The 15,046-nt window shown below is 41.4% G+C and overlaps 1 protein-coding gene across 4 annotated transcripts in view; it reads left to right on the top strand.

Moving 5' to 3' along the window:
- The window catches only part of PIK3C2B (phosphatidylinositol-4-phosphate 3-kinase catalytic subunit type 2 beta), a 126,442-nt gene that overhangs the window by 105,153 nt on the left and 6,243 nt on the right, over positions 1-15,046 (top strand). For all 4 annotated transcript variants that reach the window (XM_083172898.1, XM_083172897.1, XM_083172900.1 and 1 more), the window contains 7 exons: positions 2,715-2,871; positions 3,934-4,043; positions 4,846-5,047; positions 5,624-5,748; positions 7,193-7,310; positions 9,487-9,568; positions 11,085-11,191. In XM_083172898.1, the coding sequence (XP_083029024.1) occupies positions 2,715-2,871; positions 3,934-4,043; positions 4,846-5,047; positions 5,624-5,748; positions 7,193-7,310; positions 9,487-9,568; positions 11,085-11,191 (901 nt within the window). The remainder of the gene's footprint in view (positions 1-2,714; positions 2,872-3,933; positions 4,044-4,845; positions 5,048-5,623; positions 5,749-7,192; positions 7,311-9,486; positions 9,569-11,084; positions 11,192-15,046) is intronic.

Here is a 15,046-nt window from a genome sequence, read left to right as displayed (position 1 = left end):
GACAAAAAAAGAGGAGAACCGCCGTGCTTGAACAAGACTTGACCGAACATGTACATGATCCTAAAACATGTTAAAGTCAGTAACATGAGACTTACGCTCTATTATAATGAACAAAATCTAATAATAAATAAGGAAGTAATGTTAAGAGAGTCCCAAGTGAAATATGAGAAATCCTTAAGGAAGGTTAATTAGCAAGAGTCACACACCACTATGTTCTGGCAAACTGTAGGACATTCCTGTATGTATGTACAGTGGGGCAAAAAAGTATTTGGACAGCCACCAATTGTGCAAGTTGACCCACTTAAAAAGAGGAGAGAGGTCTGTAATTTTCATCATAGGTACACTTCAACTGTGAGAGAATGTGGAAATAAAAACAGGAATCGTATTGTATGATTTTTTTTCTGGGACTTCCACCTGACCAGAGACACCCCCTACCATCTGCCAGGGCACAGAATTGCAGGAGGTTCTGCATCCTCCATAAAGGTTGCCCCTTGGGGTACTCTGTATCCATCCACACAGCTATACATCAGTGAGGCAAGATAACAAAAAAAAAACGGAGTATCACCGCAACTTACCAAAACCAGCTGGTTCATCAATACGGTACCGTATGGACTCTTAAAATCAGTCACAACCCATTTTTTTACTTTTTTAAGAAGCTCTTCTATCCTCCACTAGTTACCTGTATTAATGGCACCTGTTTGAACTGGTTATCTGTATAAAAGACTCCTGTCCACACCCTCAAACAGTCAGACTGCAACCTCTCCACCATGGCCAAGACCAGAGAGCGGTCTAAGGACACCAGGAACAAAATTGTGGAGCTGCACATTCTGTCTCTCACACTAGAAGTGTACCTATGATGGAAATTACAGACCTCTTTCGTCTTTTTAAATGGGTCAACTTTCACAATCATTAGCTGTCCAAATACTTTTTTTGCCCCACTGTATGTGTTTAAGTGGAAAATGAGCAGGCTCTAACATGCACAAACTTACTGCCCGATGGATAAAAGTCCTTAATACAGTTTCCCAAGCTCCGACCATTACATTCCTGGTTTTAAGGCTATACATGCTTGAGCGCAAGTGACTATTAGTTCCGCAGTCAGTTCAATTTAACCATTTGGACTCAATTTATTTATGAACAGTTTCTTATATAGCGCACACAGATTCTGCAGCGTTTTGCAGAGAATATTTGAACATTCACATCAGTCCCTGCCCCAGTAGAGCTTACAATCTATATTCCCTACCACATATACATTGTAATGGCAGAGTTTGAGAAACTTTGACTTACTGTATAACTCTTGCAGCAATTCTCACAGTCCCGTATTCTAGGTTTATAGACTATTTGCCTGATTCATGTTTGTAAGTAAAGCTAAGTAGCAAGCAACTGGGCACAAGACCAGTGGGATAGAGTGTAATATGTGCATGGAGATTTAGATTTGGGTGGGGTGTCTTCAAATTGAAATCTATATTGCAGTGTAAAAATAAAGCTGTTCAACAGCCAGTAATTACAGTAAGCACAGAAAAAATATAACCCACCCCAATCCAAATCTCGCTGCACATGTTCATCTGCCCCCTTGCAGTGTAACATGGTTTTGTACTTGTTTCCTAGCACGGCGCCCGTCGGGTCCCATCGCATACCTTAACTTAAGGTATGCGATGGGACCCGATGACCCGATTTTCGGGCTTCAAAGACGTTTTTAACGCACTTTGAAAATCGGCATTATTGGCATATAATGGCATGCGATGCGACCGACGTGACCAACCCGATTTTTACATTGGACCCAATGTTAAATGCCCCCCAGACCAAATTTTTAATTGTAAACCCACCCTGATGGTTATGTCAAATGCCCCCCCATTGTTAACGCAACGCCACGATCAACGCCAACCTGAAGCGCAGCGAGCCCGCGAGGGGCGGCGGTATGCATCCTCCGATCTTTTCATACCCCCACTATCCACGTCGGCGTGGAGTTGATTTTATATAGTGTGGCGAGCGGACGTGTAATACGTCTGAAGTAATGCGGGACTCGCTGTGCTCACCACGCTATATGAAATCAACTCCACACCGACGTGTATAGTCGGGGAATGAAAAGGTCGGAGGACGCGTACCGCCGCCCCTCGCGGGCTCGCTGCGCTGGCCACGCTCCGGGTTGACAATGATCGTGGCGTGGCGTTAACAATGGGGGGACATACAATGAAAAATGGGGTCTGGGGGGCATTTAACATTTGGGGCCAATGTAAAATCGGGTCTCGGGGACCATTTAACATTGGTTCTAATGTAAAAATCGGGTCGGCCGGGTCGATCCAATCGCATGCGATTTGGTTGCATGCGATGCGATCGAACCGATTTTTTTGCAACCAGATTTCATACAATTAAAATCGGTGGCGCCGTGCTAGGAAACAAGTACCCATGGTTTTTACTTTTGCTTTGCTCACAAACATAAACCAGGCCATATGAGTGACAACTTACATACTAGCAGAAAAACTGAGTAAGCATTCAATAGAGTGTTGGTCAGATGTCTAATACAATCCCTAGTACAAAGAGGTATATGTTTCTTGTTGACAGCAAGTGTTTTACACAAATATGTACAAGACAGAAAAATTGTCCTCCTACAATCCAGTAATGCAGGCTGCATGTGACAGTATGTATCTGAACAGAACATACAGCCATGTACCCTTTGTTCTGTAAACAAACCTAAAGATTTTATTTTACCACTACAGAGACCGTGCACCATTTGTCTTCACATCGGACATGGCATATGTAATTAATGGTGGGGACAAGACATCCAGCCGCTTCCATGATTTTGTAGATTTATGCTGCCAGGCTTATAACCTCATCCGCAAGCATACTCACCTTTTCCTCAACCTGCTGGGACTGGTAAGCTGCCCATAGTAATACTGACAGAACTGAAGGGACAGTATACTATTTTATAGTTAAGTTTATATTTTTATTCATTTTATCCGATGAAAAAATGTAAAAGCCCAAACCTGCTCCCCTCATACACACAAAAGATGATATTGCTTATTATCTTTTCTACAGGTGCGCAAGAAACAATGCAGCTATGTTAAAATACATTTATGGCCAAATGTAGTAGGGTGTGAGAAATGTTGAGAGTGTTTTCTTTTTTTAAAGCGGCAATCTTTTAGAGTGCACAATCAACCTGCTTTTCTCCGTGTAAATGATTGGTGCTTTAAAAAAAAGAGAAAACAGCTCTCTTTTTCAGATACGTAAGGGGGCTAAATGTATATGGACACATATGTACATCAAATTCTCCCCCTCAAATAATTTAATTACGGTAACAAGAAATTGTTCCAGCATACCATTCTGAGACCTGAGAGTATTACTCCATTATATCTCATCTTTTTAAATCGGGTGACTTTTTAATGAAGTTTTCACAGAAAAAGAGAAAAAAAATACAAGCACTCCCATATTTTCAGATGTTTCACTGCTCTTTTTTAACGGGGTACTCCTGTGAAAAAAAATATATTTTGTGCACAAACACACGGTTTAAGTAAAAAAACCGGCACAGATTATTCTTTCCCTGCCTGAGACTAGTGTAGACCTATCTGGGCTAATTGGATAGCCCCCGGTGAAGCAATTATCCAGGATCAATGATTCAACAAGCATCCCATGTTAAAGAAAGGATCCAGGTTTATCATTAGAGAATAAATGTGCTCAGCTTGTATGTAACCCTGGAAATATAGCAATATCAGCCCCGGTTGGTACCAGATAATATTGTGTAGCATTACAGAAAGCTTTGAGAAACAAAGGTCTGCAACTGGTGTTAGTGCTGTATAGTATAATTTTGTATCTGAGCTACTACAATGAGCAGGCAATTCATTATCTTTAGTACCATTATAACCATTCCAGTAATGGTTCTCCCGCTCCGTTATTGAAATATTAGCTCTTGGCTTAATGCCTAACTCTGTCTGCTTTTAGATGCTGTCCTGTGGAATTCCAGAATTGTCTGACCTGCAAGATTTGAAGTATGTGTATGATGCTTTGCGCCCACAGGATTCCGAGGCTGATGCCACCACCTATTTTACCCGGTAATCAGATAGAGAAGCACATTTTGTATGCGTTGCTCTTGCATGATGCATTTAATGGCAGATATACTGAGGGCAGGTTACAGTATTAGAGACGCAAGTAAGTTACAGTGGTGTAATAACTGGCACTGCTAAAGCAACACTACCACCTACTGTAACATTTTACCAACAAGCTCCTCCCCTTACCTAAAGGGCAGGACCGCGTTGCCCCAGAGGTCAGGCTAGTGTGAGGAGCAGATTAGTAAATACAGTTGCTTTAGAGTGGAGGAATTTTAGTGAGGGAGAAGGACCAGGCGGTGCGAAAAATACCTTTTCTATGCAACCGCAATGAGGGGTAACACCTGAAAAGTACCCTAATAATATTGCATACTGTGACACTGAGAAAATCTAGAAACAAAAAGTATTGGAGGATTTAATAATAGGCAAAAGATCTGTGCCACAGCTCAGTAGAACTTGTATTACATATTCAATTATTTTCTGGGTACTTGGCGCCGTGCTACTTCCGGGTTCTACGCTCGCCACGAAATATGTCAAAAAAAGTAACTTAACTCCATGCCAACATGGATAGTTCATACCCCCACTATCCATGTTGGCATGGAGTTGATTTTAAATAGCATGGCGAGCCACCGAGCCCACAGCGTGGGCGAGCGAAGCGTGGGCGAGCGAAGCGAGCCCCGCAAGGGGACTCAGACGCATACTGGCGCCGTGAAACTACAGAAGTACCATTTTCTGATTATTATTTAAACCCCAATGGTTACATATTATTATATTGTGCTTCTCCCCTTTCCCTGTTTCCCTGCACCAGTCTCATAGAGTCCAGCCTGGGATCAGTGGCCACAAAGCTGAATTTTTTCATTCACAACTTGGCCCAGCTGAAGTTTAGCAGCTCAGACGAGCGGCTAGCTCTCTCCTTCGCTCCAAGGATTCACACAATGAAGATGAATGGAAGGATAAGTGACGTTTTCCTCACCAGATATAAGAAGATATTCAACCCTAACAAAGGATATGTAAGTAAAGGCCTTTTAATAGATATTTATATAATTGTCTGACAATATTTGCATTAAGCAATGATCAATGCAATTCTTACCTAAATGGTGTGTGTGTTTTGCCTGGCAGGAGTGAGCCTGCAGTTCCCAGGCAGCTCTACTAACTGGGCGTATCTGCATAGGCAATTCTATGCTACAGGTTAACTTAACGTTTCATATGCAGATATAGCCGCAGTCACATATTGAACATAGTCATGGCACATATCATAGTCGTGCCACATATCATTGTAATCCACAGAATCTGCTTGTGCATCCTATTGGTGATGCTAGTAATACACATTGTAAGCAAACGTTGCACAAAATGACACTAAGAAGGTGTGTGGCGCAACTAAAAGGCTGTTTAACATGACTGCAGCAAGGATGTAGGAGGATGCATTTCTGTTTGTGTGTGTGTGTGTGTGTATGTATATATATATATATATATATATAGATATATATATATCTATATATATATCTATATATACTGTGTATATACGTATGAAGTGGGGTGGATCAACTTGTGTTCTTTACTTGTATCTAATAGTGTACTTTCTGCAGGTTTATGTTATTAAGGTGGAACGAGAGAGCCCCCACACCACCACTTATATCCAGAGGTCCTTTGAGGAATTCCAGGAGCTGCACAGCAAACTCCGTCTCCTTTTCCCATCATCACAGCTGCCCAGGTAAGTCACGGGCAGCCTTCCAACCTCATAAACATGAACTTACAGGACAGGGGATCACTACTTTTTACTTGAAAACACTAAGGGCCTGACTTTGAGTTTGACACATTTTCGGACGTTCCTGAGTCTGCCCACTGCTTTATGCTATTGTAAGCATCCATCTGTCATCAGGTTGAAAGGCAAGGCCATCCACTGTTTTTGTGTCTGCAGCCACAGCTGTCATCTTAAGTATTAGCACTTATGGTGTGCACACAGTTAAACGATATCTTCGCAATTTGTTGTTTCTAGGCGAATTTGAACAAATCAGACATATTTTTAAGTGTGTATGCCTAATTGCGCTCTTCTGCAGTTCACATGCAATATGTTCCGGTCTGTCGTGCTGCAGAGGAACCAAAATATGCATTTTTGGGTCCTGTTGCCAGTTGGATGAGCCGGGTACTCCTCATTCTAATGTGCAAGCAGCCTTAAGCCCCCCATACACGGTCCGTTAATCGGATCCGTTGTGTGCTTAAACAGCACACATCGGATCGCATCCCTAGTGCATGCAGTGTGCATGCACTGCGATCCGATCCGATGTGTAGCTAGTACAAAAAGTATGTGCAGCACATACTTTTTGTACCGTACTATGTGATGCGCGAGAGCGCGCATCACATAGTACAGAACGGAGCCATACACAACGGACCGTGTATGGGCTCCTTTACACTAACCTTGTGCCTGTTGTGAAAGATCTACGCAAAACAGGTGTCCCATCTGTGTCCACACACTACAAATGATCTTCCAATGAGATCCATCATCTCAGTGACATTGCATGGTAGTTACCCATATTTCTGAGATTGTGTTAAAAAAAATATTGTTATTGTGCACAGCTGATTCATCTTGCCCTATTACATTCTACTGTGAGTGGCTATGAAACATACCATGTCCAGTTACATTTTTCTAGCTATGGTTTATGTACCTATCTGTTTAGGGGTTGAAGAGACTAGAGGATATATATAGTAATGCTTCTAAAAATAAAAAAGTGGTAGTTTTGCCTATAGCAACCAATCAGATTTTGTCTATTATTTTCTAGGATGCAATAGAGAATGGCTGGATTCTGATTGGTTTCTATGGGCAACGCCCATAAAATAATCCACACAGGAATTATTTTCTAATAAAATGCAAATGGATTATAACCATAAGGAAACTATAAGTAACAATTCAGTTGCTCTGGCACACCTTCTGTGCGGAGCACAATAATAACCCCATGGCACAATTTCACCTTCATTGAATGTGGCATAATATAGTAATAAAAAATGTATCTCAATACCCTGGTTGGGAAATGATCTTCTGCAAATCACACAATAAATATGTGCTGTGGGTCACTATACATATGTATTAGTAAGACACCTATGCTGTTTTTTTTCTTCTTAAGATATGAGATTTTGTATTCAGTTTCCCTCTTTTTCAGTTTCCCAAGCCGCTTTGTGATTGGCCGGTCCCGTGGTGAGGCTGCAGCAGAGCGTCGGAAGGAGGAATTGAATGGATATGTTTGGCACTTGATCCATGCACCCCCTCAAGTGGCAGAGGTGAGACAGGAGTATTTTTGTAGCCAGTACCTTTCTCAGAAGGCAATCTGGATTTGTTTACAATTATCTGTATTCACAGTTTACATGAAATCGCCTTTGTTCAAGTCGGTTTATAAGTAAGAGTGAAAAGATTAGCACTCCTGATTAATTTCTGTGGAAAGCTCTTTTATTGCTGTTTACAAATCTAATCCCTGTGGATGTTGCTAAATGATGAAAAGTGATATTGTAGGCTGTATGTCTAAGATGTTGCTAAGGATACATGTAGGTACACCTGATGCAATCATGTGTCATAGGGAGTATTTCTGTTTCTAAGTTGCTAGTCATCTAATGGAATGGACACAAAAAATAAATTACTGGTGTACTTAATCAGATAATAATTAGGTGTGTAGTTTGTACTGTTGATAATACTATATGATTACAAATTCTGGGCTCCAGTGCTAAAGTCAGTGTGTAAAAAATCCTTAACCATGCCTTAGTATTCCCACTAAGAGCAGTATATTTATATTAGTCACACCATCAACAAGCAGGGAACCACTCCTCCGTGGCACACTATCAGTCCGTTGTGGTGTAGCTGCTGGCAGGAGAATCTGGTCTCAGCACTCCCAACACTTTTTATATTGGAAGCAGCTAGTTGGGCGTGGGAACAGGAAATGGACAGCTGGTGCAAATGTACAGTAGCATGAAAAATGTACTTTGGGGTGCACAAAGCTGTTTTGAACTAAAGAAATAAAAAAAATATATATATTTACATTTTTACAGCACTGTTTAAAGCCTCTTTTCTAATACATATCAATAAAATTGCAAATCATTTAATTGACCCTCTCTTTCAAGGCCAGATGTATCAAGCTTAAAAAAGTGATAACATGGAGAGTGATAAAAAACCAGCCAATTAGCTTCTAACTGCCATGTTACAGGCTGGGTTTGAAAAATGACATGTAGGACCTGATTAGCTGGTTGCTTATCACTCTCCACATTATTCACTTTTTGAAGCCTGATCCATCTGGCCCTCGGAGAGTTTTTATGAAATTCAATGACTACTTGTACCGTATAATGTCATCATATTTTCCTATAACTGTATATTACTGCACCTTCAGAGGTTTATGTTGTTTCACCTTATTTTCCTAGTGACTTTGCTGCACCTGTCCTGTTGCCTGCCTGTGCTCTACCCTCTGTGCTGTAATCCTAACTCATTTACATGAGGAGATTTTCCATTGTCTGTTACTAGAGCCCAGGCTGAATCCTTCCCTTGTACACAGTACACTTTTTGAACTGCAGTCCACACTGGAAATCATCACTCATCTTAATGTGGTGATGTTCTGTAAAAACAAAATTAAAGCCTCTCTCTCTCTCTCTCTCTCTCTCTCTCTCTCTCTCTCTCTCTCTCTCTCTCTCTCTCTCTCTCTCTCTCTCTCTCTCTCTCTCTCTCTCTCTCTCTCTCTCTCTCTCTCTCTCTCTCTCTCTCTCTCTTTCTCTCTCTCTCTTTCTCTCCTATCTATATATAAATTCGTTTGGCCATGAAAATGGTTGACAAGACATAAAATTAGTATGTGTGTGCATAAGGCCTTTGAAAGCGGTACACTTGTTTTTAGATCCTTTCCTTTAAATTCAGGACAGCATCCAGCAATGACCATGCAGACAGGGCCGCAGTGACTATGCAGAATGTGACAGGTAGAGAGTCAGTAGGCAGGGGCGCAGCACCCAGCAGTGACAATGCAGTATGTGACAGGTGGAGAGTCAGTAGGCAGGGGCGCAGCACCCAGCAGTGACAATGCAGTATGTGACAGGTGGAGAGTCAGTAGGCAGGGGCGCAGCACCCAGCAGTGACAATGTAGTATGTGACAGGTGGAGAGTCAGTAGGCAGGGGTGCAGCACCCAGCAGTGACAATGCAATATCTGACAGGTGGAGAGTCAGTAGGCAGTGGCGCAGCACCCAGCAGTGACTATGCAGAATGCGACAGGTAGAGAGTCAGTAGGCAGGGGTGCAGCACCCAGCAGTGACAATGCAGTATGTGACAGGTGGAGAGTTAGCAGGAAGGGCCACAGCACTCAGCAGTGCCAATGCAATATGTGACAGATCCAGAGTCAGCAGTTTTCCTTTCTGTAAAATGGATTTTTGTTTCTGCTATTAAAATATGATTGTATTTTCAATGATCTCAATTGTATCTTCTTTTCACAGTGTGATTTGGTTTACACGTTTTTTCACACTCTCCCTCGGGATGAGAAGAACATTAGCAACACAATAGCACACAGGCCATCAGGTAAGCTATGAACAGAAATGTTAAATTGAGGCCGATTTATTTGTCACACCTACAGTATAAAGTGGCTGCAACTGTGGAGCCTGATTTACTACCATATGCTAATGTAGCAATTCAACTGATGCTGGTGTTTGTGCATGTGCAAGCTGGACGCCATTACCGCCACTCGCTGCAACCAACATCATTCGTATCTTCCTTGTACAAGTTCCATGCTACATGCAAAAGATCTGCCAGAACCAGTATTCTCTTCCCCATACACCTTAATTCGCACATAGCACAAATGCAGAACAGCCGCATACGTACGGTCACAGACAAAGGGGAGTGGCGTACATTTGAGTGCACGCCAATGTGCACGGACGGATCTCAGCCCTTTACCCACCGTCACCTGGCGTACATATGAGTGTATGCCAACGTGCACAGATAGATCTCAGCCTTTTTCGCTCTGAGACTCAGTGTGTCCATGAGCATAAGACATTTAACAAACATTGCAAGTAGAAAAGGTGACCCAAAAACACATTGTTGGTGTTAGACGTGAGAGATGTGTGAAAATAAGTAATGTGACTTGTATGTTTGTGTTGCAGTGAAAAAGTTGACACATGTCGACTTCTATGATTTGTGGGTCCTGTTTTCAAAATATGGGAAACACTTGCATTAAGAGTGTAGATGTATACAAAATAAATACATGTACATATTGAAACATGTTTAATTGGATTAATACTACATAAAAATAAACCAACCTTTAAATGGTGAGAAGTGTAGAAAGAGAACCTTCCAAAGTATTTCACTTAATAGGCTGCAGCATTGCTTAATATTGCAGTCAGAGTTTCCGTCTGCTAATTAACACCAATTACAAGTAATTTGCATACACCTAAGAGTGGTATTGAGCACTCTTTGGCGTCCGACTGTTTTTGGCCCAAAATGCACGTTGCGCTCGCCGAGCAAGGCGGTTGTCCCTCCATGCAGTGTGAGTGCACACCCCCCCCCCCCCGTGTACGCCCAGGTATACGCCCAGTTTTCTAGCCTCTCCCCTAAAAACACCCACATCACGCCCACTGTCAACGTGCGATTGCGGATAGGATTTTTCGCTCGGGACAGCCCGTTCATCAGCGGTATGCTGACACCGCACATGCGCATAGCTAATGATACACATGCGCAGTAGAAAAACCTCCGGACCGTGCGAACATGGTCCGCCCGCACCAACCAGAATAACCCCCTCTGTTACAATTTATAATTGTAATACACACCGTATCCATACTAATATTTACATATTGTTGAACTTAAAGACAAAGGGGTAAATTTAATAAGATGGGAGTTTTATTTCACATGGGATGTTGCTATGGGCAAACAATCAGATACTATCTATTCTATTCGAGAAGGTGCTAAATAAATAAGAAATAGATTCTGATTGGTTGCCCATAGCAACATCTTATGTGAAGTAGAACTCCCATCTTAATAAATTTCCCCCAAAGTCTTTTTTTTTTTCTTCTTCTATTAATAACCTTTTGGTTTGTGTTCACAGATGCAACATGGTCTGTGCCTGTGGGGAAAGTTGGAGGAGAGGTGAAACTGTCCATCTCTTATAAGAATGACCAGTTGTTCATTATGGTGATGCATATCCGTAGCCTGGTAAATATACATAGTAATGCAATAATATGATAATGAACACATACATTACAGCGGTGACCAATGACTTTCCTTAGCGAGTGTTTAGGATTATTGAATGGGAAAATTAAAGTGTTGGGACAAGAGAGGTCACGGAAGTGTTGATTGCAGGGATGGTTATGGCTGAGATCCTTCTATTAACGTATTTTAAGGGGAGATGTACAGTATCAAGCATTCGAGAGAACAAGTTGCACAAAGCAAACCAATCAGCTTCTAACTGTCAATATCACAGACAGTGTTAAATGACAGAAGCTAATTGACATGGCTTGATACATCTCCCCCTTGATGACAAAACATTATACACAGTTCAACATGAGATGGATAAACTTGGGAGTAATGACACAAATGCATTTTCCTTCTGGAATATTTCATCTTTGTTGGGGGCACATAAAGACCTTGAAGGACAGCAAATGGTCACCAAGCACTGCAACGTAACGCAATACCAGTCAATAAAGTATTTGGGTGGCCCTACAGGCCCAATCCATGCTACGTTAATACACACTGCATGGTTCCTTGTTTTCAAATGGGGTTCACGGCCTCATGGGGTCTGAGCCACACCCATATTCTACCATCAGCCCAAAACGACTGGAATCGTGATTCATGGGACCGCGCTACATATTGGCAGTCCTCCAGAGTCCAATTAGCAATGTCACGAACCTGAGTGAAGAACTGTGTCCGATGAAGTCGCGGTAATGTAGTGGGTCTGTGCAGTCCAACATGGACGCTATTTCAATTCCAGGATTAGGGGTTCCAATCCTGGGATTTCAGCATTAATTTGCACATGTGCTGTTTGTAGATTTATTTATTTAAAAAAAAATGTATTGACCGGTTACAACAATGTGTACAATGGATGCCGAGTACATAAGAATCATTATATCAGAAAATTTGGTTAGTATTGATGATATTCGGAGAACTCCTAACAATAAACACACAGAATGATCAAGACAGAAACTGAGATGGATTTGAAGATATTTATGAATCAGAAAGTCGGTCCATTTCTGAGTACCTCTAAATTATACCATTCAGTTGAGATAGGAAGATCTCAAGATATCTCTTGAATCACTGGATAGTGTATGTACATATGGAAGACAAATGTCAAAGAATTTGTGTCATTTTATTTTTATTTAAAGATGTTTCCTTCTAGTCGAGGGATGGGGAACCTTCGGCACTCCAGCTGTTGTGGAACTACACATCCCAGCATGCCCTGCAACAGTTGTAGCATGGCCACATAGAAAAACTGTATCAAGGCATGCTGGGATGTGTAGTTCCACAACAGCTGGAGGGCCAAAGGTTCTCCATCTCTGGTCTAGTCCTAAAGACAATTAGGGGTAAAACTTGGATATTTATGGTATTGGTGGAGATTTATTGGGACAATATGGTTTTCTTAGTGGCAGATGCCAGTTTTATTAAGAGGTTTGATTACCTTAATGTAGATTATTACAACTCAACACAGCACTATATTCATTTGAGACATTGAGAAATGAGTCCCAATCTTATTACAAACAGAGTTATCTATGTTGCTTGGTATATGAGATTATTTTAAGGAATGAATACTAATTTGTATGTATATACCTGCATGTTTCTAAAAATGGGAATTAAAGAAGGAATTTGTCCTTAATCTGTGAGTGGGTGAGTAATTCCAATGAGTTAGGTCTCAAAAATTTTAATAAATAGTCGAGTCCCCATCATTTAATAATAGAAGAAAAGCCAGATGAGAACTTAGGGTTACCCCATAATGGTAAAAAGAATGAGAGATGTTTGGGTAGTTTTCATTTGATGAATATTGTTCTCCACATCATGTGTGTGGAGTACAATAGTATATTTTTATTGATTGGTTTGGAGGTTTGGAGGAGTATGTATGACACTTTTAGATTTATGCCAGGTAGCGCTGAGCAGCAGTCAGTTATCCGGCTGTGCAACATGATGTCAGAGGTCATGCTACACAGCCCTAGACTTCAGCCGCATTGGCCCTCAAACCTAAGGAGTGCATCACAGCAGTTCCCTAGCAAAGCGCTGAGTGGCGTGGCATTAAAAGGATCCAATACTGGGAATTCCCAGGATTAAGAGGTTTTTTTTTAACCTAGGTTTGAAGAAGCGGCCCATGATTTGTCTCCTTAGGTTGGTCTTCTCCCATATACCATGAAAGAGTAGCTTTTACACCGAATGCATATGATGAGTTGGTTCCTTTTGTCTGTTACCATGGATAATTCTGGCCAGAAGCTGCTGACCATTACAATTATTCTCACATTGCCGGACATTGCAATGACCACAGTGTGAGGTAATGCCTTCCATGAGCAGCTGGACACTTGCTGCAGGAACCGGTGGTGACTAACCACTCAACTGGACGCCCACATTTAAATGTCCCTAGTTGTGAGATCTGGTGCAACACCTGGTTAGGATAAGGTGTGAAGTGATGGCCATGCGTGTAGCCAGCTTATGTCTGCTTGTGTGCTAGAGATAGCAGGTGAAGTGCTTAATGCTGATGGAAAAGGTCATAATCAGACCTATTCTTTTCTTATTTACTACAATGTGACTTGGCAGCCACAGCTCTTCTTACTTGTTTACATTGTTACAATGAACAGAGAAGCTGAGCTTTCAAGTTGTTTTGTGGGTATCTCCTTTAAGATAAGTTCACATCTGCAATAACTTTCCAATAAATTCCTAAAACTGGTAACTCTGTATAACATAGGATGTGTCTAGTGGCATCTTACATTTTAATTTAATATTGAATAAACAGTTGTGGTGACCACATTCGTGCTGCTCAGGTGTCCTTTCTACTGCTCATCTACTGTGCGTTATGGAACAGTAGGGGTTGCTAGGGGAAGTGCATGTGTCAGACACGCGTAAGGTGCTGTGTCTTACACTGATGTTGCTCTATACTTACTCAGACAGGTGAATTACATCAGCTGTTTTGTCTTGTGTATTGCTCTACAATGACATCATTTAGCAGCAAGTTTAAAAAATCACAAGGGAATAGCCAGCACCCGCTTAGGCAGAAATTGTGAGTTTGTAAAAGAAAAGGTATTTCATAAATAAAACCTTATCACAAGGACACTTTTCCGCTAGTGCAGTCTTATTGGAGATTTTACAAATATAGGGGATAGTGATACATAAAAAGGAGGACGGGAGGGAACAAGTACGGCATATGGAGACAATTACAATATATAAAATACAACACAAAGGTGCAATGGCATAGCTGCAAATTAAATGTTTGGGTCACTTTGATATACAACTGTACCCTTTTTGGAACTCAACTCTAATATTTTAAAAAGGGAAGAAAAACATTTTTTAAAATCTACTTTTTGATCTTCAAAAGGAAACACCACAGGCAGTATATGTTTTAGCTCACTCGCTGTGGAAGAACAATATACAAATGGACATATAACACACAATGGGGCAGATGCATTAAGCCTGGAGAAGAGATAATCTGGAGATAAAGTGAAAGGAGATAAGCAACGCCCAACTGCCATTTTCAAACACAGTTCATTGGCTGGTGCTTTATCTCCTTTTACTTTATCTCCCGTTTATCTCTTCTCCAGGCTTAATACATCTGCCCCTTTATATGAGCAATGTTGCAAATCTCACCCCCCCTAATAATGAAACAATCCAAAAAGCCAAAATGATAATAATTTTATTTCTACAGTACTCTTTTTTTCATGGGACTCCAGGTACAGTACAGCATATGGTACACAAGGTTAAGCATACCTCCAAACTGTCCCAATTTTCATGGGATGGTCCAGCTGTCCCACTCATGGGCAGCATTGTCCCCCTGTCACTCGCTGTAGCGGTAAATGGATGCGCATGTGCACAGCGTCCATG

Source organism: Crinia signifera, chromosome 2 (assembly GCF_055691185.1).
Source record: "Crinia signifera chromosome 2, ASM5569118v1, whole genome shotgun sequence".
NCBI lineage: Eukaryota > Metazoa > Chordata > Amphibia > Anura > Myobatrachidae > Crinia > Crinia signifera.
Note: the sequence above shows the minus strand (reverse complement) of the source record. Positions and strands in the feature narration are given on the sequence as shown.